The sequence below is a fragment of the Blennius ocellaris genome (genome assembly GCF_963422515.1).
Source record: "Blennius ocellaris genome assembly, chromosome: 16".
NCBI classification, from domain to species: Eukaryota; Metazoa; Chordata; class Actinopteri; order Blenniiformes; family Blenniidae; genus Blennius; species Blennius ocellaris.
This window is the reverse complement of record NC_137665.1, coordinates 2,577,068-2,601,220: the sequence shown is the minus strand read 5'-3', so window position 1 is coordinate 2,601,220 and position 24,153 is coordinate 2,577,068. Positions and strand designations below refer to the sequence as shown.

At 44.4% G+C, this 24,153-nt stretch overlaps 3 protein-coding genes across 3 annotated transcripts; 1 reads left to right on the top strand and 2 right to left on the bottom strand.

Moving 5' to 3' along the window:
* The first annotated feature begins 828 nt into the window (after positions 1 to 828).
* On the top strand, positions 829 to 7,784 carry fam234b (family with sequence similarity 234 member B). The gene is made up of 13 exons (XM_080511768.1): positions 829 to 868; positions 2,023 to 2,574; positions 2,859 to 2,972; positions 3,169 to 3,336; positions 3,445 to 3,560; positions 3,721 to 3,871; positions 4,048 to 4,189; positions 4,437 to 4,631; positions 4,833 to 4,911; positions 5,035 to 5,202; positions 5,454 to 5,574; positions 5,708 to 5,937; positions 6,012 to 7,784. The coding sequence occupies exons 1-13, from the start codon at positions 832 to 834 to the stop codon at positions 6,012 to 6,014; spliced, it is 2,076 nt and encodes a 691-aa protein (XP_080367894.1). The 5' UTR covers positions 829 to 831; the 3' UTR covers positions 6,015 to 7,784.
* Positions 7,785 to 11,272: 3,488 nt separating this feature from the next.
* Positions 11,273 to 12,969, bottom strand: ndufa6 (NADH:ubiquinone oxidoreductase subunit A6). Its single transcript, XM_080512037.1, has 3 exons — positions 12,805 to 12,969; positions 11,586 to 11,701; positions 11,273 to 11,461 (listed from the first exon to the last, which is right to left on the bottom strand). Exons 1-3 carry the CDS (start codon positions 12,941 to 12,943, stop codon positions 11,330 to 11,332), a joined length of 387 nt encoding a protein of 128 aa, XP_080368163.1. The 5' UTR covers positions 12,944 to 12,969; the 3' UTR covers positions 11,273 to 11,329.
* Positions 12,970 to 13,948: 979 nt separating this feature from the next.
* triobpb (TRIO and F-actin binding protein b) lies at positions 13,949 to 22,234 on the bottom strand. Its single transcript, XM_080511687.1, has 12 exons — positions 22,183 to 22,234; positions 21,761 to 21,829; positions 21,560 to 21,649; positions 21,201 to 21,310; positions 20,016 to 20,445; positions 19,271 to 19,535; positions 17,790 to 17,901; positions 16,723 to 16,882; positions 15,995 to 16,096; positions 15,340 to 15,426; positions 15,039 to 15,231; positions 13,949 to 14,869 (listed from the first exon to the last, which is right to left on the bottom strand). Exons 1-11 carry the CDS (start codon positions 22,207 to 22,209, stop codon positions 15,070 to 15,072), a joined length of 1,614 nt encoding a protein of 537 aa, XP_080367813.1. The 5' UTR covers positions 22,210 to 22,234; the 3' UTR covers positions 13,949 to 14,869; positions 15,039 to 15,069.
* Between the last annotated feature and the right edge of the window lie 1,919 nt (positions 22,235 to 24,153).

Here is a 24,153-nt window from a genome sequence, read left to right as displayed (position 1 = left end):
AAAATAAAATAAAAAAAAAAGGCGCGAGGAGACTCACGACGTATCCTGTTTAAAATTGTCAGAATGTTTTGACTTGCGCTTGATAATAAAAAATAATTGACAGCATAGCAGTAATAATTCACTAAAATGAATGGGGAGTCAAAGAGGTGACGTGAACTCAACAAAGTCTCCGGTCGCGTGAAATTAATGCACATCCCTGCATTCCCATGAGCCTTTGCGCCAACGTCTTAACAGAAATTTAGTGATTTGTACCCTAGTTATATCGTATAGAGACATTATAATGTATCAATATATGTTTAACATTAAAACATTAATTGTTAGCTACTAATACTGACTTTATTAAACTACTGAAGCTCACTACCTGACGCACCGTGACAGAGAGTATTTGGGTAGTGGATCTAATACATCTTTCGACCATTGATTAGTTATGCCTTAAACTGATGAGTAAGGAAAATAACGACGCGGGGTGACGCCCGTGTCCTCGTACATACGAGAAGAATTTTTGAAGGGGTGCAGGTCTGCCTTCCGAGGTGACTCGCCTACTTTGTGAGATGCCACGTGGGACTAGGACCTACCCCGTCCTCCTCTGTTGTTCTTAAATAAAAATAGATTTTTATAATAAACATCTATAAATTGACTTGTAGCCACACATGTTGCAGTTTATAATGCAGCCGACCGCTCTATGCAGCCCTGTTTATTCCCCATATACCCCTCAACTACAACTCCCAGCATGCACTGCTCCTACGGCGAGGGAAAGGGGGAGGGATATCATATCGATGGTGCTCATGATCCGTTGCTCGTCGCTCCCTCCGTCCATCCGTTAGAGGAGAAATGGCTGCAGCTCTGTCCCGTGCCCTCAAACTGCCCGGTAAGATGCTCCGCCAACATTTCAGCCCACCGACTAACAGAAAGCAGTGAGATTTAGCCCACAGTTCCGACCGGGACGACAATTAATGTTTACCCGAGTCGTTTCAATGCGTCGCTTCGTCAAACACGCTGCTTCTGATGCGCATCATATCTGATTGAATTAATGGACGTGAATCATAAAAAAAACTGTATCAGACGGGGTTTTTATTATTATTATTATTATTTGTTGTGCTGTATGCGACATTAGCATGCTGCTAGCTGATGTCACACCAAAACAAGCTCATCTGATGCTGCTGCCTTGCAACATAACGGAAATAACAGTACTTTATATATTCCTGTTCTTTGTGCACAATGCGTTACATTTGAAGCGAGGATGTACGTCACTGCTTGCATTGCTGTTATAATAGTAGTAATCGATTTCAGAATCGATTTGAAGGTATATTGACAATTTGCCTAAAATAAACACACTCCACATGTACGCTGTATAGATCGCTAGATCCTCTTCAGAGCTTCGTTCCACACAGAATAGAAGATTAAAAATGTACATTTTGAAGAATAAAATATTTAATAAGCAAATTATATTCAAAAGGCCAACGGTGAATGAACATGTACACAGAGAAGGGATGAACACTAAAAACACCTATTTACAAAGAAGTGATCCCTGCAGACCTGAACTGCTGATATAAGGCAGGATGGATTCATGTTTACTCCCCAAGATATTTCAACTGCTGCTTCACTGGAGATTGTCAGGTTTTTTAGGACCATTCTCTGTAAAAACCTGCAGATGGAAATACCAATAGAACTGCAGTTCTTGAAACACACACCTTGTCTGTTTTTTTTGTTTGTTTATTTTGTAATCCTCAAACTACAGGTCTAAATACATTGAGTGGCTGCCATGTGATTGGCTGACTCAGCTATTAGGGTTAACAAGCAGTTGGAGAGATGTAATAATAACGTGGCTTGTAAGTGTAGGTTTATATTTGTGGTTGTAGTTTGCAGTGGTGTTTCTACTATTCTGCTTTCCTTCTATGAACTGGCCAAACTATTTGGGACATCTCTGAGCAGAGCACCACTGAGGGACTGTTGTACATTCCTGCCGGCAGAGAAGCGATTAAGTGCATCAACAATCATCGATATCGATTTTATTTCCTGCAGGGAAGAAGGGCTCTGAGCTTGGGGAGTACGATCCACTCACCCAGGCGGACAGCGAGGACGACAGCGAGGAGGATGACCTCGTGCTCAACTACCCCCGGAATGGCCTGGGCAGGGACGGCGGCGGCGGCGGCGGCCTGGGCACGGCCAACTCCAAGAACCGGGTCAGCAGGCCCGGGAGGCTGGTGGGGGCCGACGTGGAGGCACAGGACGACGAGGAGGACGAGTGGCGGGAGCGGCTCCCCAACAAATCCAGGAAGAGCAGGGGTGACGCGAAGGGCTCGCGGCACTGGAGCCACGGGGACTCGGACATGGGGGGCGTCGGGGAGGACCGAGGGGGTCACAGGTCGCTCGGGGGCGGCGGGCTCGGGGTTCGCAGCGCTGAGGCGGAGGAGAAGAGGATGAGGATGAAGCACGCCGTCCGGAGTGCGTTCTTCCTGGTGCCGCTGGTCTGCGCCATGCTGCTTGTGCTGCTCTGCGCTTTTCTGATCCCCTGTCAGAAGAGGGAACTGGAGAAGAAGCTGCAGTGGGAGAGAGCGCTGGGAGACGCCGGAGGTGAACACAGAGCAGCCTACCGACATGAACTTATAAAGATCACCTTCTCTTATTGACGCATAAGGCAGCACCACTGGTTGTTATCTTCACTTTAGGACCTAAGAAAGAAGCTTTTTGGCGAGACGATAACACCTCACCCTCTCATTAGCCGCCAGTGATTACACGGGACAATACGCATCATTCTAACAACCACATGCGACAACATTTAATGTAATAAATTGAGTATAATGAGCCTTTATCTGCTCCATCGACGTCCATCTTCCGTGTGGTTGTTGTGTGTTCAGGTGTCACCCCACCCGCTCTGGCCCTGTGGGATCTGGATGGCGATTCAGTGGAGGACGTGATTCTGGGCGTTACTCAGTGGACCAATGGCACCCGCACGACGCAAGGGAAGAAGAGTATGTCAAGAAGTCATTTCACGAGTGAACATTTCTAACCCAATTGATGTGAAAACGAAGAGAATAGCATTCTCTCTTTCACTTCGACAGAAACTGGTTCGATTTTGACTTTGTCACAAGAGCGACCAGTCTCCCACTTTAGTGTCTTTGACGTTTCCACGCTCCTTGCAGATAATGAAATGTGCCTCTGTCCCAGTCTACAGCGCGGTGGCGGTGTCCGCTGTCAGCGGCCAGGAGCTGTGGAGAAAAGAGATGCGGGAGTCGGTCATCTATGTCCAGTGCGGCCTGCCGTTCAGCGCCACGCCGTCGCCCGTCTGCCCTCTCATCAGCAAATCCGTCATCATGGCCGTCAACGGCACGACAGGTGAAGAGGACAACAGTGTTTCCCCCGGGAAACGCTTTCAGCCGATTCGGTTGAACGAGGGAGCGATGGCTGCCGGCCTTCATGACTTTCCTGTCCCCCCCCCCCCAGGGAAAAACCTGTGGACTGCCCAGCTGAGGAACATTGAATCTCAGGCGGTGTTACTCCCAGACGTTGAGGGAGACTCGGTCCCGGATCTGCTTGTGGCCACGCTGCCTGCAGACGAGGTACGGCGCCCGTCAACGGACCTCTTCTGCTCCCACGTTCAGCGACAGTGAAGCACGTCGTTTACAAACAGGGCTATGATTTATTTGAGTTGTTCTGAACGCGTTGTGGTCGTCAATCAAACTGTTGTCAATCACCATTCTCTCCCGCGCTGATTTTCAGACTTTGGATCTGTCCCTGACTTTGATTTCTGGACGGACGGGGGCGATTCTTGGACGCCCGGTGCCTTTCAACCTCACTGGACAAGGAAAGCTGATCGGTCCTCTGCTGCACGAGACACAGCAAGGAGCGTACTACATCCTGTTTGGACTCGGTAAGAGGAGGGACGAGTGTAAAGAGCCTAAACACTGTCAATCTCACCAGTTTTTACACGGGAGACGAGTGGCCTCGTCCGCGGAACAAACACAAAGCACATGGGTTTATACAAAACAGCAACTCTACCTATTGATGTACCTGTGTGCTTATGCTGTGAATCTCTGTTCCCTTCAGGCAACGTGGAGGCCATCTCTCTGCGAGACGTCTACAGTCGCGCCACGGGCAAAATGCCCGCCACTCAAGCACCCAGGAGGAGAGATCCCGGCTGGGAGGCGCTGAAGAAAACAAATTCCTCCGCCTTTGTAAACATCTACAGGTACGTGCTCAGTCAGCAGGTCTGATGACACTGTACAGGCTCTTTCTCTCTCTCTGTGGTCAACACTAAACCTGGTTGAGCTGCAGTTTGAGTTGAATCCTACTTAGGCTTCTCAGACTTAGTGGATACTTGTCGGATTCATAATGTTTATCAGCCAATGTGGGGAAAAAAATCACAGTGATAGACGATATAATAGCTGATCTTTGAGTTAAAAATTGCTCTTCTTTGTCATTTCTTTTTTTCCAAGAGGGTCTGAACGTGTGGATTTCCTGCTCCCCCTTGTGGCCGGGTTTGGTAACAACCGCAACAGCCTGGACACGCTCTCCAACGTGAACTCCACCAGGAGCGACTGGGTGTTGGTGTACGGCTCCAGCAAGCTGTCGGTCCTCAGACAGCGGGACCTCCGCAAAGAGTGGATCTTCAACTCGGATCCGATTCACATGTACGAGCCCAGACGAGTGTCACACTCCTGTCATGTCCAACAGTAACTCATCCACACCGGGCGTTAGGTCTTAAAGGGAGGAATCGGGCTGTTTTGACATGATTTTGCATGCAAACTCAGACAACCCTAAGCGATACACCAGAATCATAATGCGCTGAAGTTTGCGTGCAACTTTCAGTAAAATGAGTTTGCTTGCTGCAGTCAACCAGCCCCGGGACACTTCAATGAAGACGGGATCCTTGACGTCTTCAGTCAGCATTCGGCAAACGGTGTCATGGAGGTAAAACATATCAATTCGTGTCGAAATGAATTCATTAGAGGCTTTTTTTTTTTCATTTTCCACCTGATGCTGCAGTAACGTACATTTCGCCCTATTCTTTGCTCCGTCCTCTTCACCCGCCAGGCTCAGATAGTCGACGGTGCAAAGGGGCACCTCCTCTGGTCGGCTCGGTTCGTGTGTCCCCGTCTCGTCTTGGTGACGTCCACCATCTCCACCTCCACCGGCCAATCGGCTTTCCTGTTCTGGGCCAGCGAGCCAATCACTGCGCAGAGCAACGCCACCAAGGCAACGGTGAGTCTTTCCTCGGGGGGGGACTGAAGGCGAGGTGAGGAACGATCTGCCCTGCTGAAGGGAAGCACACCCGTCTCACTGAATCCTTTTAATCCACCCTTTGTTTCAAATCTTCTCTCTACAGTCAAATCTATATAATTCTATCGTCCCTTTTCGATGATCCCGGTGAAGCGTTGTGTGGCTCTGTTTTGAAGAGTGCTTTGTATTATTCATTTGATTCCTGTAATGACGGGTCTATACTGATGATCCAGGCGGCGCCGGGTGTTCCAGCAGCGCAGCCACTCATCAGGAAACTCTTCCTGCTGCACCCGACGTATCCCACAGTCCTGCTGGAGCTCAGCAGCACCACCGACACGGCGGTCACATCTGCAGGTACAAATCCGAGGCTCCAGTATTTCTGGAGTGTTTCTCCAGCGAGAAACGGGGATGAGCGTCGTTCCGACGAGTTCGCCGATCCGTGACTCCGGTCTTTGGTTTCTCCCCCCCCCCCCCCCCCCCCCGACAGTGAGCTATCTGGAGCATCTGAAGGACGCCACCTACATCACCGTGTCGTCGCGGCCCACGCCCGACTCCGAGCCCAGCGCCCGGATAGTGAAGAGCATGAGCCTGAGGGCCGCCGTCGCCAACGGGCAGGTCGTCAGGCTCGTCGGCGACGGCGGCAAGACGGGGAGGCCGCTGAAGCCCAGCGTGTTCGAGGTCAACAAGTTCTTCCGGCGTCTGTCCTTCAAACACCAGGTGAGACTCGAGCGGGGGAAGGGAGGGACGATGAAAAACGGTGACGAATCTCTCCTTGTGTGGTTCTCTTTTAGTGATGAGCCGCCGCCGCCGCCGCTGCCGCCGCTGCCGCCGCCGCCCGGTGGAAGTCGTTCAACCGGAAACATGAAAGGTAGAAAAGGGACGGAGGCGGCGGACAGTCCTGCACAGGAACCACCGACAAATCATCTCAAGCCGTTTACATGTGGACACATCGTTTGGGTTTTGTCTGTGCGAGCCGAGAACAAGACTGGTGCCCCCGTGCAAACGGACCGGTCGCTTTTGTTTACAGTCGTACAATTGAGGTACTTATTTATTTTATTTATTTAGCACTTAGGCATTCTAATATTTAATTTAACGTTTGTAGCCGCTGGGACTGAGTGGCAGACGTGTATAATATTCACGCTAAGCAGAGTCGAGAGCGTCGTTGTGATGATGTTTACAGGGCTGTATTCTGACGCTTCAGCCTGTTTAATTAAATACGACTGAAGTTACGTCGGTTATTTCTGGGGGAAATCGTTCAATAGTGCCAGTAAATATGATGGGAAGACGGTAAGATAAACTACAGCTTTTATTAAAGTGACCAAATATTCAGTGGATACAGTAAAATGCTAATAATACTACAATTTGATATATTTAATGTTGCCGTTGAGATAGCTGACTTCAGTTCTAGGAAATTTGGATTTGCAGTTATCACATTTTAATCACGTTTGACATTTGCATCATAACTTCCAATAAGTTTGTATTTAGTTTATTCTATACTACCGATATCTGCAATGTGCATCCCGTTATAACAACACGGTCACAATTCACATAGGAAACTTAATAACGATTCATAAGCGACACAAAAAACCCCACATGGTGATATAGAAACGAACAAAGGGACACAGAAATATATTGCAAATGTCACAAAACCAAACCGCGAAACAGATTGTGTCTATATGAACAACAAATCTAAGCCCAGCGGTCTGTTTTATTTGTAATCATCGCACGATTCCAAGGTCAGTATTGTCATGTATTCTTCCTGCGTATGAACAACATAAATAGAGACGATGTAAATATTTAAAGCTGTACAGTATTTATTGACTCGCTTTGCCTTTTGGGTTTAACTTAACGTACGTCGTCGGACTGTTACGAGTCCGCAACCATAATTCTAAAAAGGTTTTGGGACGACGTGTGAAATGGAAATGAAAGATGCATCTCTGCACTTCTTCGGCCCTGAACTCGGTTAAGTGGAAAAATATTCCTCCATGTTTTAACATGTTGATTTTGTTGCTCCCTTTCTATTTATTTTCTTTCTTTTTTTATAATATTAAAACAGAAAGGTCAAAACTTCTCACAAGATGCTCAAATGTTAAACTCTAAATCGGGGCTGTCAACCATTAGAACCGTGGGCCAAAACCAGTCCAGCCAGAGTTTCAAAGAAATTATTCATCATTTTTAAACAGATTTCTTAAGCGTTAGTGGACACAAGTGCTGCTGCCATGTAAGATCACTGTTTCATTATCATCAAACCGGCCTAAAAATCCTGATGTCGGCTTGAGTTTTGACATTTCACTCTATTTTGTACCAGAAAGTCTCACTGAAATTGGTTTTACGTTAAGATTGGAGTCACTTCTGGTGGCATTTGTTTAGTTTTGTGATAATCTAGATATTTTCATCACATATACCCTGCGTATATAAGACATTTTTTAAATTTCAAGACTACTATGACACTATTTCACCCATTCAAGACTGAAATGTGTGCCCCCGAGACCTAAGATGGTGTTTGCCATCCCTGATCTAAACATTTGTAATATTGTGACTGTTCTATTATTAATAAATCATGTACTCGCACAACAGCTCACGAATCCTTGCATTTTTGTTGTGGTTGTTATTATTACAGTTAGTTTACATTGTTGTTGTTGTCAGTGGAACGTGTGTGTGTGGATGCAGTAGCAGCTTTGCCACCAGAAGGGGTCGCTGTTTCTCACGGTCCGCGTCCCCGAATCACTCCTGGGTTGTTTTTTTCCCCGCATTGCTGCCGCATCCATCATCCGCATCCACCGCTCCGGTTCTGATCATGGCGTCGGCGCTTCTCGGTCGCCTGGCCCGGCTCTCGGCCCTCGGGATCGGCCGCGGCCGCCCCCCGCCGCCGCTGACCCCCGCGGGGGAGCCGTGCCGGGCGGTCACTGTCCGCCGCACCGCCGTGAGCTCGTCCTCCGGAGCGATTCTCCCCAAACCCAAGAAGGTGAGTCCCGCCCCCGGGGAGCGCGCACCGCAGCTCGGCGTGAAGTCAGAGCCTGGGAGGGGGGTGGGGGGTTCACCTGGAGGATCGAGAGAGAGGGAGGGAGGCAACTTGTGCTCAGGAGACATTTATTGCAATAAGCAACAAGTTTATGTGTCTTGGAATATCGATTCAGATTTGAAGAAATTATTTCTTACTTTAAGTGTGAAAACTTTGACACATTTTCTGTGTTTTGCATCACTTTATTTTACCAGTACTACTGGTTTATCTAGGTAATCCTGCTGTCGTCAGGATTAATAATCTCCCCCCCAAAAAATATAATCAACACGTGTAAGAAATATTTTCTCAATTTTGTAAAAAAAAACAAAAAAAACACGAACATTTGCATGCCAGTGTGCAGAAGAAAGCTATGAATGACATTTAAATGATTAAAAAAAGGCAATTCTTTCCATGCAAAACATGTAATAAACCTTTTTTTTTAAGTTTCTAAACAGTCAACACACTATCGCCAATGTTATAATCTTGTTAACTTTAGTTTCAATATACCTTGTCTGCCCAGAACACACAAAAAAAAGTTGTCACCTAAATAATAACAATAAAAAGTCACATTCAGCATTGCTTCAATAAGCTTCTGTAATGTTACAAGATTTATTTCCTTCCAGTGTTGCATTAAAGCTTGTAGAGTAACATTGATGCACGCATCCAAACTTTATGCTCCCTAGAAAAGTTAAGCATTTTTCTTTTATTAACCTCACCGATTAGTTGTTTTTTGTCTGTACGGTGCACGTGGAAATGCTCCTACCTTCACTATCAAACAGCCCGGAGCTCCAGCTGAAAGAGTAATTATCCAATAGGAGGCTTTTACTTATTTTCTTACTTAAATCCAGGTGGCAACTTTTGATGTTTGATTTTGGCCACGCAGTGTATGGAGAGGTGGCAAATAAAGAAGTATTTGTAGATTTTTCAAGTGTCTTTACTTGATAATTTAATTATCTGGTCATTTTAATATGAAACTAATCCCTACATTTAAACCCAAATGTGTTTTAGTACGTTTTTCATACCGGATGGTACTTGTTTAAACCTTTATGATGACGAATTTCAGTTAAAACATAAATAACAGCTACTGAAGTTGCAGAAAGTTATGGATTAATGTTTGACCTAACTATATAATTGAATCTGAATGGACTTTCAAAAATAAAACGTTTTACATTTCCATAAGTGTATTTTTGAATAGTCGATTCACATTTTTGTGGAAAATCATTTAGTTTTTTTCTCATAAAATATGATACAAGTTAAATCATGATCAGTATCATTACTGATGATTATGCCACTATATAGTGATAATTAATACCACTTGAACATTTTAATAGGGGGAAAAAAAAGTCGAATCTGTACTTTTGCCTCGTCTTTAGGGGAAAATGTAAGAAGCCGTTCACAGATGTAGTGATGAGGCCAGTGTGTGGAGGCGGCGTGACGTCACTAACTTGTCTTTATGGTGGATGTGCGGCACTGGGGAGGCAGACCCCCTTCGGCCTTGTCCGGATTGCTCTGGTAGTGGTGCCCTTCTTGTATGTGGGGACTCAGATCAGCAAGAACTTTGCTGCGCTGCTGGAGGAGCACGACATCTTCGTCCCCGAGGACGACGACGATGATGACTGAGGGGTCTGTAGGCTTCCTGGTGATCAGGTATCCGTCGCTCGGGCTGTGGGTTTTTTTTAACTGTGAGTCTTTGGTGGTTGTTTGTTGGGTGTTTTTTGGGGGGGTTTGTTTTGCAACCGAGGTTTTCAAAGTCTCAGGCTGAATAAACAAAACCAAAAAGCTGCTTCCCTCATTAAAACAAGCGACCTCTTTAAAGCATTTGATCCACCTCAACTTTCAAATTCATATATTTTGTGAAGTTATTGTGGTTGATCAACACTATTAGACATCAACAGCAGCATATTACACCAGTTATGGCTAGAAACTGTCAAAACAAATAATACAATTGGGGATAATTAATCAAATGGATAATGTTTTGAATATTTGAGGTAAAAATTAATCACAGCAAGTCAAAGAGGCCTTTGTTGTTGTTTCTATAACATCAAACTGGATGAAACACGAGATTCAAGCTTCCAAATAAGAGGGATGAAAAAAGAAAAGTTGCATTCTGCTCAAATATATCACTAAACAGTTATTGCAACAGCTCAAACTGACTGTCTTATTTAATTTTTTTTTTTTTTGAAACCTTTGTGTAAACTCCTCCCTCACCCTGCTCAGAGCCCCCCCGAGGTGGCGCTCACTTTGAAAACCTCTGGTACCTCAACACCTTCAACCAGGTCACGCGGCGCTGCATTTGAGTTACAAGATGAAATAAGGGAATTTTGAACTGCCGACGTGATGAATAAAACGCACGACACTTCTCGGGTAACGGTCACAATCCTTTAAAACTGCTTGAATTAACTAAAAGAAGCAACGGCCACATCTCTCATCTCACCAGAGACTCGAATGCAGCAGCGAAGGAGGGGAAATGGTCCGTCATGTCAAAGTGTGCGTCTCTCTTGTGGCTTGCGCAGCTGTTTGACAATTGCTTGTGTCGTATCTTCAGATTTAAAAAAAAAATATATAAATGATCGCCGCTCCTCCTTCCCTGCAGATCGGTGGGAGGTCACTGCCGCCCGTTGAGCAGATAGAAGCCTTCCTGGAGTTCCGCTGTGTGTTCAAGTCGCCTCCGTCTGCGCTGGATTCGGGGTTCCACCGCTGTTACCGTGGGACGCTCGTACTGTGTTTGCATGCACTGCTTGTTTCGTTAAAGGGAAGGACACTTGGTGTAAAAGTGAGAGTCGGTAGATTCTGTGAAAATAGACTCCATGTCACACAATCAGTCCAAAATAAAGTGTATTTTTGGTGTTTAAGAGGGTTTGTCTCTGTTGTCTAAAGGGTTTTTTTTGCGAGACGTCAGAACAAAAACAAATAAAAAAAGTCTTTGATACACTGCTTCTCTACAACTGTCGTCCTGTACAGCGAATGGAATTAATGTACCGTAAGTGACCTCCCGCACAACGTCCTTTTAATTCAAATCAACAACAAACAGAAGAGACAGCTCTCAGGCAGGTGTGTGTCAAGTGTGTATTTACAATAAAAGAGAACATTTGTCACGGTCGGGACAGTTCACGGGTCGTGACCTTTGTAGAATTTGGACAGGAAGTCGTTCGTACGAGGCTCCTGGGACTCGCTGAAGTATCGCATCATGTGGGTCTTCTGCTTCCAGACATGGATCGTTTCCTCAAGCTCCATTTTCCCCTGGGATGAAAAAAAAACAAAACACCGTGAAATTAGGATTTGAGCCATAAATATCGACACTTGTTTACATGGAAAGATGAATTGCTGCGCTGCTGTTTGCCAAGTTAATCAAGGATCATTTTACCTTAATGACCAACATGTCAATGACGCGGGGATCGGTGATGTGCTTGTTTTTGTCAAACATCTCCCTCACTTTGTCTCGTCCCTGACGCGTCGAGATGTCCAGCTGAAATGTTGCCACTGCACACAGAGAAACAGCAGACCGGCGATATTTTATCTGTGCATCAATATGCCATTCGACAAAAGAATTGGACTGAAAATATTGTTAATAGTGTCAATAATAACACATTAGATATCAATTATGTGAAAAAAAATAACTAGTAGAAAGACCAATGACGACAAGCTGTCATTACAGAGGGAGCTCCATTTTATCAGGTAACATTTGATCTAGTTTAGGGAAAATAAAGCATTACAAATGGTGTTAAAATAGCGTCGATTAACAAAGGTGGATGTGATCGATGAATTATTAAAAGTAAAATCTTTCAAATCAGGCAACCCGAACCTTTCCCTGCACAGCTGAACAAGTTAAATATCAGACTTGAAATTCAAAGTCTATAAATCAGAGGAACAGTGAACACTTTCTTGGACCATACTGAGCCAAAGTGTCTTTAAAAAGATTCTAAAAGGGAATAAAGAAAAACTATGTGTCCTCAGTCCTGGTGCAACAGACAAACATGGGCAACAATGAATTCCTTTAAGGGCTAATTGGCATGTGAACCATAAATTGCCACTTCATAAGTATGTGTGCAAACTGATGCCTCTTGGGTCATGTCAGATTAAGTACTTTTATGGTTCTTTATTTATTTATTTTTTTGGAGGCTCCATCAACCCTGACTGAATGTTGTGACTTCACTGATTAATGTCAATAGATGTTTTCCTCAGGACTTCACTTCTTCTCACGAACTGATCTTAGGATGACCAACCAGCAAGAATGTATCAAACAGCACATTAGATATTAACAAAAAAAAAACAACAACAAAACACCCCTTGTATTTAGGATGACCTTACATTTTTAATTTAGAAATTCACATGTGATCACCAGAATTGGATGTGGGTGTTAGTAACTAAACACTAGTTTGACTCGACAATACCGTCACATCATCACTGAAAACAGACATTTCTGCAAGTTACTGGCGAACTGACGGCGTTGACAAATGTTTTATTGAGATTCTGTCGCAGTTTATTTCGCAGCCGAGTGCGTTTTAGCTAAAGCTCCGTAAAGCTCGACCTTGACGCTGACGCTTCACTCCGCCGCTTTCCGGCCCGCGGCGAAACAAACGTACCCGAATTTGGGACCTCTCGGTACCAGGCCCGGTACAGCTCGCGGACCCTGCGTTTGGCCTCATCTAAATCCCGACTGAAGAGCGGCTTAACGACTTTAGCTGCAGCGGCTCCGGTGCGGGTCGCAGCTGTGGACGCCATGACGGCTGCTTCTTCTGCTTCGGCGCTTCCTGTTGGTTTATTATGTTCATAATGGGCGCGCTGCTGCCCCCTGGAGGACAGAGGGCTCCACTGCAGGAGGCCAACAAGGACATTAATAAGTTTTTGTCGCCTCGGTTCGGCAGTTAAATGCCTCCAGATAGTTAAAAAAAAACAAATACATCTTATGTGAATTCTTTAATTAATGGAAAGATTACGCCCCCCCCCCCCAATGCCTTTTTTAAACTATACACAAAATGAGGAAATTGGTGTCCTGTCATCAATCTATTATTGTAATGATTCCTGGCACCAAGTCATATATTTGGAAACCTATTTATTTCTGAACAAGAGTCAACAGCAATAGCAAAGTGAAACGGTTTGGCATTGGCAGAGGTTTGAAAACCTTTTCATGGGCAAAGCCCACATATTTAGTTCTATTGCTCATCTCCCACCATTTAAAAGAGAAATAATCAGATATTCCGAAGGTGTGAATTTCCTTTGCAAGGAAGCATCGTTACAGCCAAGAAATAATTTACTGAAGACATGTTCTTACTGTTTGTGCATAGTTTAGAAAACTACTGGGAGAGGTATGCAGAAGATAACATTTCCTCTGGAACAATTGTTTAAACTGTATTGTAGACCAAATGACGCATCAAACAAATCATCCTGTTTCACTAGACTCTTGGCATTTATCAGTTGATAAATATTACAAATAATATTTTGAATTCATCGAGCTTACCTTTGTAAGAATGAACAAAACTTTCATCCAAGACTCTTATAAGTACATATCTATTGACATCTACTACCCTTACAAATTCCATTAATTACAAAAAACCTTTGCTCACAGCATATTTTACTTCTAAAACTAATGAAATAATTTCTCCTGAACAAGTTACGACAGTCTGCCAGCGTTACATCAGAGACAAGCAGAGACTTGTGAGCAGATGTTTGCAAGTATAACTGGAATGAATTGCTCGGTACGAAAATGATTCGGCTGGATGTATTTTATTGATTGCAAAAATGTGTATAATTTACAAAAGGTACAAGCTTTACAGAACATTAAATATGAAAATGCAGGTAGATATGTCATTTTATCACAATACATACAGTCCACAATAATAAAAATAAGAAAAAAGAAAAAAGAAATTGGCTCATTATTGCAACACCTGTCATTTGTGGTGATGGTGGCACACGCACGACGTGCCTTTAAATGATCAGGAGAAACGTACAAAAAAAAGAAATTACGAGTTCTCAGCTTGAAAGTGAAGACATTTGTGACGTGGGACAACAATCATTCAACAGCGTCTCCGGGTGTTTAAACAGGAAGTTGGGCCAGAATCTGCTTCTATACACGTTCCACTATAGATCAGTTTTCTACTCAGCCTGCGAGGAATCTTTGCCGTCTGGTCCTGTTTCTAATCCCAATGAATATTTTCTTCACAAACACGTCGTAAGCACAAATATTTACGGGTAAATATAAAAAAATAACAATTACGCCTAATGATATGCTCCCGTTCTTTAAGAAATTTGTGCTTTTCCCCCCACAAAGTAACGTCAACATAAAAATATGTACAGTAGAAAAGTGAAATGAATGCGGCTCCTCTGATCGGTCCTCTCTCGGAAAGATCCGCTGAGAAATTTATCCAACTTTTAAAAAAGCAGATAAATGATTAAAAAAAAAGAAATAGTAATAAAAAAAAATAATAAACGTCATTAAAAAAAGATTCCAGTTTTCAGACCAAATGTGCACTCGTAAAAGCAAAAGGCTGAAATCAATTGAAAAGAAAGGGAAAGTGCAGTTTTCTACATCCTGTGTGGCCCAGTGTAATGAAACCAAATAGCTCCTCGATGCTGCTCGTTGGCAGAATGATTGAAAACTATGACACTGTCAGCACGCCGGTCCTCTGCTCGTCTGTGACGGAGACACGGCTGCAAGAAAAGAAGCAGAAAAAAAACCCAACCTAAGTACGTTTCTCTTTAGATTTGCAGGATGCAACACTTCCACGTTGCAAGAAGCCTCGACATTCATCGACATTCACACGTGTTGTATTGGCGCGACATTATTCCTCCCGCCGCCTTCGCCCACGCCAGCGCTCACCCGTGTCTGCACTCGTACCGGCGGCCGGCCCTCAGTGATCCAGGCTGTTCCCCAGCTTCTGGCCCTCCTGCAGGGCAGCCATGGCCAGCTTCAGGTGCTCCTTCAGACTCTGGATCTCTCGCTCATTCCGGCCTCTCATCCCGCTCAGCTCCTCGTGCACCTCCGTGTATCGCTCACAGGCCAGCTTTTTCTCCTGCACCCCCCCCCCCCAAAGAGAGGAAAAAAAAAAAAGATACGTTTTCACCACAATGGAGTTAAAAGGCTCTTTCACGTCGGGGAGTTCAATGAGCTGCACGAGTACCGTGTTGAGAAACTGCAGCTCGTTCCTCAGACAGCTGATTTCTTTGCTCAAGTACTCGATCTCGTTGTCTTTCATCCTGAGAAGAACCTGGAGGTAACAACAACAGAGCGGCGAATGAGACAACAAAAATAATCTTTTATTGTGGAAAAAAAACAAAAAAACAGTATTATCGTTGGAACTCTGCTTAAAATAAGAGAATCATACCGAGCTCACGCTGAACCATGACTACAGAGATTTAAATCTGTTAAAAACATGAACATTTTCTATTGTTTTAGAACCATAAAATGTCTATAACTGGTAATTTTCTAATATAAAGGAAACAAATGTGATAGTTTGGTTTTAAATGAGGAATAAACTAAACAGTCAAAGAAAAATCTGTTCCACATTTCAGTTCAACTCATCACCAGAATGTGATCCTGTCATCTCAGATTAAGAAAAAACGTAGTAGCTAAAAAAAAGTAGTAACTTCTACATAATTGAAGGCAAGAGTCACATTCTAGAAACAACCACTTGCAAACAAATGACCTCTTCACACCTGCTCCCTGCAAGACGTGTAAACCCGAGAGCTAAAAAACCCCCCAAAAAACAACAACACAGCCTGACAAACACAGACCACACTCACCCACTTTCACTTTCAAGTGCAAAGAGTCGTTACCTCCAGTTCGCAGGACGATCTGTCTCTGTCGTCTCCCGAGCCGTGATCGGTGGCGCTCGACCGCAGGCGGAGGATCTCGTTTGTCAGGCGGTCCTTTAAGTCCTGTGGAGGAAATGATTTCGTCTTTAAAGTACGGCCGCATTCGCACGAGTTTGCAGACTAAAAAAAAAAAAAAAAAAACTACAGCCGTGCCGACATGTTGACATATCAATGCGCATATAGATGCAGTAAAGTAAAGCTTGTTAACATTAAAAAAAAAATGGACCAATCGGGTCGTTTATCCAGCACAATGAGGTCCGTTTGTGAGAAATCAGATTAGCGCAACTAGAATCTTTTTTAATCTTGACATGACTTTGTTCATACGGACCCATTTATCTGATTTAAACTCTTTCTGTACATCTGCACTTGGAAAAACTAGGAAAAAAAAAAAAAAAAGGTCAGAACATGAAGACAAACAACAGCAAACATGGCTGCAGCAGCAGGAAGTTCACCGCTTGTGGTGTGAAAGAGGAGACAGATTTTCATATGGAATCCCAAAAGTCTCGATACAGTAAGACAACAAGACGAGATCAGATGTTTTGACAATAACAGGAAGTTTTAGTTTTACATGCTTCAGTAACTTCATGCAAAAAAAAAAAAAAAAAACAGCAACCACATTTCAGTGAAACCCATGTTAATGTTGTGGAAATGAAACTTTTACAGTTTAAGTGAGGCTGGAGCCGACTCACCTGGTTCTCCCTCCTCAGCTGCTCCATGTCTCGCTCTTTGCGGCTGATCTCTCTCTCCCTCTCGGCGTTGTTCTGCTCGGCTCGGTTGAGGTCCAGACACTTCTGGGAGTAGCGTTCAGACAGTCCGGCCAGCTCTCTGTGCAAGGCCTGCGTCTCTGCCCTGCAGCCGCACATGATAAATAAACACACACACATTGTTTATGTTAGCTTAAACTTCTAAAGTGAAGACGCTGCAGCTGGTTTGAGTCTCTGTTAGTTACGCCGTCTGCCCTCGTTTCGCTACTTTCAAGACCGAACTACAATTTCTCATAGATCCTGCAGACAATTTAAGCTAATGGCCCAATTAAATTGGAAGCCACTTCATCTCTGTTGCACTTATTGAATCCCAATACGGCCTTTTAAGTATACGGTTATTATTTCCTATGAGTTATGTGTAATAGCAGCAGCTTGCTCGGCGTTTCATGGCACAAGCATTTCCTGGAGTGGTTTGTGAAAACCTCAATGCCTATAACCAATAACCACGAGAAAAAAAAAGAAAAAGAAAAAGCACGAGGAGTGAAAAAATGCAGAACCAGCAGGGCAGATAAGCCCCAAAATGCAGGGTCCAGTAGCAGCAGCAGTGGCTGACACAGCCCGTGTCAAAGGCCTTGTGAGGCTTACAAAAGAAAACTAATCCATGACCAAATTCTTTGACATTCCTCAAGTGCTCGGCAGAGCCCGGTGGCCGCTGTGGTAATGGCCTCGCTTCGACGGGGAACACTGGATTGTTGTATCGTCAGCAAATTCAACCTCCTGCAGCCTGCGAGCTCCTGCTTAAAAAGACCCATTCACATAAATTACCAGTACTGGCTTGCATCGAGTGGGACTGTGAGCCGAGCTCCAGCCCAGAAATCATCTTCAGAGCTGAGGCAGGGATGCGAAGGGAAAGTCTCAGAAGTCTACAAGCGCGATTATGTTTGTTTTTCTGCTTATGTGTTAAATATGTTAATGTTTTTTTGTTTTTTTTCTTCAGGATTCTCTGTTTAAGTCTCAAATGTATCGGCGAAGGCCAATTTGACGTGACTCACGTCTGTTGGGCTCGTGAACTGTGCGAGTCCAGATTCCCACTGCTCAGCCGCTGGACTTTATCCGCCTCCCGCTGCAGCTCCTCTTTGTGCTTCACCTTCAGCGCCTCCATCACTTCAACACAACGGCACAGGAAAACGTGACATTTAGGTCGGTACTCTCAAGTGAAATTCACACGTCCATGGTCACACATTCAAAAGTAAAGGCCACACATCAAACTGCAAAAGCTCAAAGACATTAGTTTGTATTTTTCTTACGTTAAACGCTAAACTTCATTTGATTCACATTGAAAAATTAAGATTCAACTACTAATGGGGAAACCCCAGAATAAAATAGTTGATGTTTTTAGTATTTATCATCTGACAAACTCTCTAGTTACACATAATCATCTGCTTTGTTCTAAAATGGTGATTTGATTAAAAAAAATTGAAATTAAATCTAAACTATACCAAAGCCTCTGCTGCCAATATGAATCCTTAAAAAAATGGCTCATGAACATCAAAGTGAACGCTTTGAAAAGACAGACTGATGTTTCATGGAAATCTACTGTATTCAATTAAAGACTGAATTTAAAGCCCTCGAGAGATAATCTCACACAGGAGGACTTTTGACCGTCTCGGACGAAGAATGAGCAATCGTGACAACGTCTTATGTCACAGTGTGAGAGGGCTTTACAGAGGGACGCGTCATGGTCTGGAGACAAAAGACATGTGAATAAAACTATTTATGAGGCACTTTTTATCGAGGAATCAAAGTGGAGATAAGATGACGGCACAAAAAACAAGGAAGGACGAGGAAACTAAATGCAAAATGGGAATAAAAGGAAAGCTTTAACAAAATGAACTAATGGTGACATGAAACGAGGTCAAACTGACATTAAAACAAGTAAAAGTCCAAATTAAAATGCGAATGTAAAATTAAATGTGTGGAAAAAAAGAAGCGAGGACGAAAACATAATAAAACAGCAAAAAATAAAAATCTAACTAAAAAAATAATACAAAAAGTTTGAACAAATAAATCTCTCATGATTAAAAAGTGACTTTATTTGAATGTTTTTGCCGCTCAGATCGACTGTCGCAGCTGAGGGAAGCCACTTCAAATGTCTGTGTTCTACATTCCGGTAACACCTCCAGTCACGTCTGAGACAAAACCGCCACCGCCTGCAAACACCTCGTCACTCAGCAACCGGCAGCAACGCTGCAGAAACGTGACGTGGCGATCAAGTCAACCCCAACGTGAGCCTTAAGACAATGTCGGCGGCACTGAAGTGCCGTACGTCCAAACTCTGCATGTCCTATTTTTAGCGTTTCACTATAAATCAATGGTAACTAGAACAATAGCTGGATTCTTCGGGAGCTTTATCATTTCCTGAAGGCACCGATTCATCTCTGATAAATGCTGTTATTTGTGAACTCCAGTTGAACTTTGACCACAGGGCCCTGACGTCACCTCCCCAGCGGTCGTGAGGCCCGGTGGGACTGACCTCGTGCGGTGTCCCGGGTCTCCTCCAGCAGCAGCCGGTCCTTCTCGCTCGCCATCTCCTCCATCTGCCGCTCATGCTGCCTCTGCAGCTCTTCCAGCGCTTGGCGGTGAGCGCGCTCCATGGCCACCAGGCTGCGGCTGCAGGGTGCCTCGGGGCCGCAGTCCGCCTGCACACTTCCTCGCCCCCTGGCTCTTCCTCCTCCTCCTCCTCCTCTTCCTCCTCCTCCCTGTTGCAGTTGCTCCAGCTGCTGCCTCAGTGACGCCACCTGGGGACAGATGAGCGTGGAGGTAAAGCCCACTGACAGGCTGATCAATACGTCACGTCGTCGTCCCCCCGCCGGAAGGCTCACGACGCCAGCGAGTCGTTTGTCCCAAATACAAAGCATTAAGACCACATAACTTTTTTTTTTCTTAACTCCACAGGAACTATCTCACAATCTCAAGGTGCAAGAATCACACATCGACACTTCACAGGCACCGCAAACCAAGATACACGTCACAACACACAGAGACGGCAGAAAGCATCTTCAGGAGTCGATTCCAACCGTGCCGTTTTTACATATTCTTCTTCTGCACGTGGAAAACACTGCTGAAGACTAGAAAGCAAGTCAGAAAAGAAGGTAGAAGTGTCAAGAGAGAGAAAAATACAATAGCCTGATTTCATCTGTGCAGATGAAAGGTTAATTTGCTTTTTCGCCGAATTTGCAAATTGGGGTGGGGAAAAAAAAAACCTCTCCACGCACTACCTCCCTCTGCAGCGCCTCATTGGCTGACTGGCTGGAGGACCGCGATCCCGTCGTCGACGCGGAGCTCATTTCTTTCAGCGGCATCCGCTCGAACTCGGCCCACTTCTTCTCGATTTCATCGTCCATGTGCGACCTCTGGTTGGATCCCACGCCGCCGCCGCCCTTCCTGGACAGCACGGCTTCCCACTGGCTGCTGGTGTTCCTCTCCTCCTGCCACTGGCCGTGCTCTCGCCCCTGGCCCTCGCCGGCCTCCCTCTGGCCGGGCGGGAACGGGCCGGAGGAGGCGGGAACGGGCGACAGCTCCACGTAGTCGAACCGACGCTGAGCTGGAGGCTCCAGCTGGGAGTCGCCATGGCGCGACGAGAGCCGGCGGGAGGACGGCAAGAAGCGGGAGTGGGAGTTCTCCTTGTCGCTGCTGCTGTCGGGCAATCTGCAGGAGGGAGTGTGACGGCACAAGTTAGAGCTTGATAAATCATCAATAGAGTAAAACATTTTAAATGGATTAAAAAAAGTGAAAATGAAGAGCAGCGAGAGCCTCGAAGTTCCTCTAAGAACTTTGCTTCGAATGGAATTTTGTTGTCATTTTTTCCATTCAATACACTTTCTTTAATCGCTCTCACCATTGGTGGAGGGTGGAGGTCGTGGGCGGAGCCAAGACACAGTTACCATTTTCTTTGCCACTAGTAGCAAGAGATTTCTTTGATAAATCCATTGCCTCCTCTCGGTTATATAGAACAAATTATTCATCAGGATTTTTAAAGAATTAAAAACAACCCAGATTTAATAGTCTTACATTTACTGATCTATTTAGTTTATTCTTCCCTCAGATCTCCTGACACTCGGGTTTAATTCCAGCTGTGGTTACATTAGAGGAACAGCATTTTAAAGCCATTTGAACCAGTTTTTATGAGCCGCCTCCACCAAACGCAGCCGGATTCTCTGACAAGAAAGTCAACAAAAATGTATGCATTTATCTGGACGACACCAAATTGACCATTTGTTTCAGATTTACTTATAAAACATGCAACATTTTGAGATGCAGCTTCGTTACAGGTCCTGAACCTGGTTGTGGTTTTGCGAATTTGGTGAATTTTTAGTTGTTTTTTTTTAAGCGCAAAATCTGACAATAATCTCAACAGTATATTAGGATTCCTATATTCACGGAACAGATTTAATTCCATTTACTGTGTGAGGTCTGGAGAGCTGCTGGGACGTATGCACTTCTTCAAGACCTCAATCCAGTTCCGTCTGATTCCGGCGGTCATGGCGGACAGCGTGAACACGGCCTCCCGCGTCTGAGGGAACAAAGGAGAAGAAAAAGCAGGTTAAGGAGACACGAACGCACACGAGAACTGGGTTATGATGGAAGCGATAAAGTAGGTATGAAAGTGATACACAGAGAGAGAGAATGGGGGACGACATACTGACAGAGATGCGAGTCGTGATAACAGTAGAAATTGAGAGGGGGTGCGGTTAAAGCTGAAAAAGAAGACAAAGATGAAAATAAAGAAGAAAACCAGATATTAAAAAAAAAAAAAAGTCACCTGTATTTGAAACCCATAGTTTTTCTCCACGTCAAACTCGGACACCTTCACACAGGACTTGAGGTCGATCTCGCCGTCCAAGTCATCTTTCTGTACAGAGAGGAAAGTCAGTGGAATCAGCCATAACACAAACTGTTTGTGCTTTAAATGCTCATATCATCTTTCTGTAATGATTAGAGATAAAAATAAATAAATAAATACCTCCTCTGCACTTGAGTCTCTGTAGTACTTCAGTCCAGCATCAGTCAGAACAAACCAATGCTTCTTCCACTGGAGGAGAAAAAACCCCAAAACAAACCTATTTAGACCAACATTTGAGTGCTTCAAGGGAAATTTGGAAATTAAAATACGAGCACAAACTGAAAAGCAGTAGATTTTCAGTTTAAGCCAGTCCTTCAGGCCTGAGCTGAGCAGAAAGGCGCGAGGCTCGCGGGGCGTGAAATGAGAAGCTGGATCAGTCGAGCGTTTCACTCAAAAGACAGGAGACACCTGCTGTGCCTCGAGCCATCAAACTATTAATGTGGCAACGGGGCCGATCGCTTTACAACCGAAGCTTTTTCATCGACGCGGACGGACGGCGCGAAGGAGGAGGGAGGAGAGGACGTGGCCGCGTGGCGCCTTACCTCCCCGCTCGCGTCCAGCTTTGACATCCATCCCTTTTTGAAGTTCAACAGGTCGGGCTGCAACGCAAAGAAGAAACACATTAAACCAACGTTCGTCTGGAATGGCTGAACAAAAAACGCAGCCAGAAAGGAGGAAGTGGCCACAAAGTGCAGAAACGGAGACAAAAGGGAAAGCGGTGTCTTTAAATGCGCGACAACTTCAATAACTGGACACCCAAGCAGGGCCCGTATCAAATTATGGGGCGTGTTTCATATAATTACATCTTTTGCTGCCATCAAAAGACTTTGAACGGCGACAGAGCCACTGAGGGATTAATCTGTGAAAGGAAGAGCTACAACTGCAGGCATATTTGATCACAAAAGACCCAAACCTGTTTCCAACTGAGGAGAAATTAACAACAACCGAAACTGGAAATGTCGGCACGGGCTCAGTTTTTATTTGCCGACCTTGTAATAACCTTTGCATAGAAACGCTGCACACGCTGAGCACTTTAACATGTTGACCCTACAGTGTGTGTATCCTGCTCGCCGTCGTATCTCCACGCCACGGTGTTTGCGCAAGAGCTTTTGGGCACTTCGGCAAAAAAAAAAAAACCCTTTCTGCTTTTGACACGATGACAGGAAGAGGAAAAACTCACACGAGGCACCCCAAGAAGCGGCGATCCCAGATTAAGATTAGGCAACGCTTTCCAGCATACCTCCGCTTATCTCTCTTTCACAATCCTGTGCATTCCTCCCTTTAAAATCGTTTTCTTTTTTTGACACCAAACATCCTCAACAAATAGTGAGGATGTTGAAATGTGACCAAAAAAATGGCCGCAGGTTAAATTAACCTTGACGTCCGTCACGCCGCACGTCCAATTATCATTTAGTCCTGTTTAAAAAGCTGATTTATTGAAACTGAAACCCAAAGGAAATCAGACAATTATCTGTGGTTTTTAACTGTATAAGTGGCACAATGCTTCCATAAACTCGGGAAGCAGGGCAACAAAAACAAAAAAATATACACGAGCAGTTGAAAAACCCAATTTTTTTGATTCTTGGTTTAGGACATTTTATGTTCTGGAAATTATGAGTCTGCCAGACTAAACCACCAGCCTGACCGATGTATCTGGGAAGAGACCAACAATTTAAAAAATGAGGATCATCAGACACTTTCAGAAAGGTTTTGGGGATCTATGGCTGCACAAAGAAAGAAAACAAAGTAATTTACGTCTCCATTTAGCGTTATGATTTACGTGCGAGTTTAGCCAGTTTGAATGTGTCGAACCTCAACTAGAAAATAGGGCGGAATGGTTCACATGCCCTGGATCTGAAAGGTGTCAAAGAGCAACACTGAGGCTTCAAATCTTCATGGAAATAAGGATCAATCAGGATCATTTGAAAAAGTGAGAGTTTGTCTCCACTTAAAAAGAAAACTGATGCCTGATATGAACACTTACTGTTGCCAGTTTTGTCCTTTAGGCCAGAGTGGCCATCACTTTGACCAAAGAGTTTAAGAGTTTTTTAAACTTTAATAAGTGATGAGTAAACGACCTAAGAGGTTTATTTGAACCTCGCAGGTATAAAATTGTCAATAAAATAAGGATGCGATCAACATTGTCGAACTCACGCACCAGGATTTATGCACATTTTCTTCGTTTTTGTCTTTACAGTAGATAAAGATTGCATTTGTAACATTGTGACTGTTATTCCAAAGGTTATCCCAAAGGATAATTGACAAAGAGCAGGGCTGTAAAATATAAGGCTCGAGGTAAATGCAATATTAACCTTTCATTTGCATGCTTTAGTGTATTGTTTTCTTAATTTTGTGCACTTCAGGCGGACGATCTTGCATTTTGAGGATCCTGTCTTGCTCACAGCACCTTGTAAGTGTTTTTATTATGCTTTTTTTTAATTGATATTGTTGTGATGATCCCAATGACCATGACGAATATAACTAATGTAACTTGAATAACTTGAAGAATTGAC

What these genes read in the sequence shown, in the direction of transcription:
- triobpb (XM_080511687.1), bottom strand. Translation starts at nt 22,209, where the DNA reads ATGTCAAAGCTGGACGCGAGCGGGGAG. An exon ending in GAGACTCAAGTGCAGAGGAG is followed by an intron (nt 21,650 to 21,760) that starts GTATTTATTTAT and finishes CTCTCTGTACAG; the next exon opens with AAAGATGACTTGGACGGCGA. An exon ending in AGCTCTCCAGACCTCACACA is followed by an intron (nt 20,446 to 21,200) that starts GTAAATGGAATT and finishes TCCCTCCTGCAG; the next exon opens with ATTGCCCGACAGCAGCAGCG.
- fam234b (XM_080511768.1), top strand. Translation starts at nt 832, where the DNA reads ATGGCTGCAGCTCTGTCCCGTGCCCTCAAACTGCCCG. An exon ending in CTACATCCTGTTTGGACTCG is followed by an intron (nt 3,872 to 4,047) that starts GTAAGAGGAGGG and finishes TGTTCCCTTCAG; the next exon opens with GCAACGTGGAGGCCATCTCT. An exon ending in GCAACGCCACCAAGGCAACG is followed by an intron (nt 5,203 to 5,453) that starts GTGAGTCTTTCC and finishes CTGATGATCCAG; the next exon opens with GCGGCGCCGGGTGTTCCAGC.
- ndufa6 (XM_080512037.1), bottom strand. Translation starts at nt 12,943, where the DNA reads ATGGCGTCCACAGCTGCGACCCGCACCGGAGCCGCTGCAGCTAAAGTC. An exon ending in CCGAGAGGTCCCAAATTCGG is followed by an intron (nt 11,702 to 12,804) that starts GTACGTTTGTTT and finishes CTCTGTGTGCAG; the next exon opens with TGGCAACATTTCAGCTGGAC. An exon ending in TTGACATGTTGGTCATTAAG is followed by an intron (nt 11,462 to 11,585) that starts GTAAAATGATCC and finishes TTTTCATCCCAG; the next exon opens with GGGAAAATGGAGCTTGAGGA.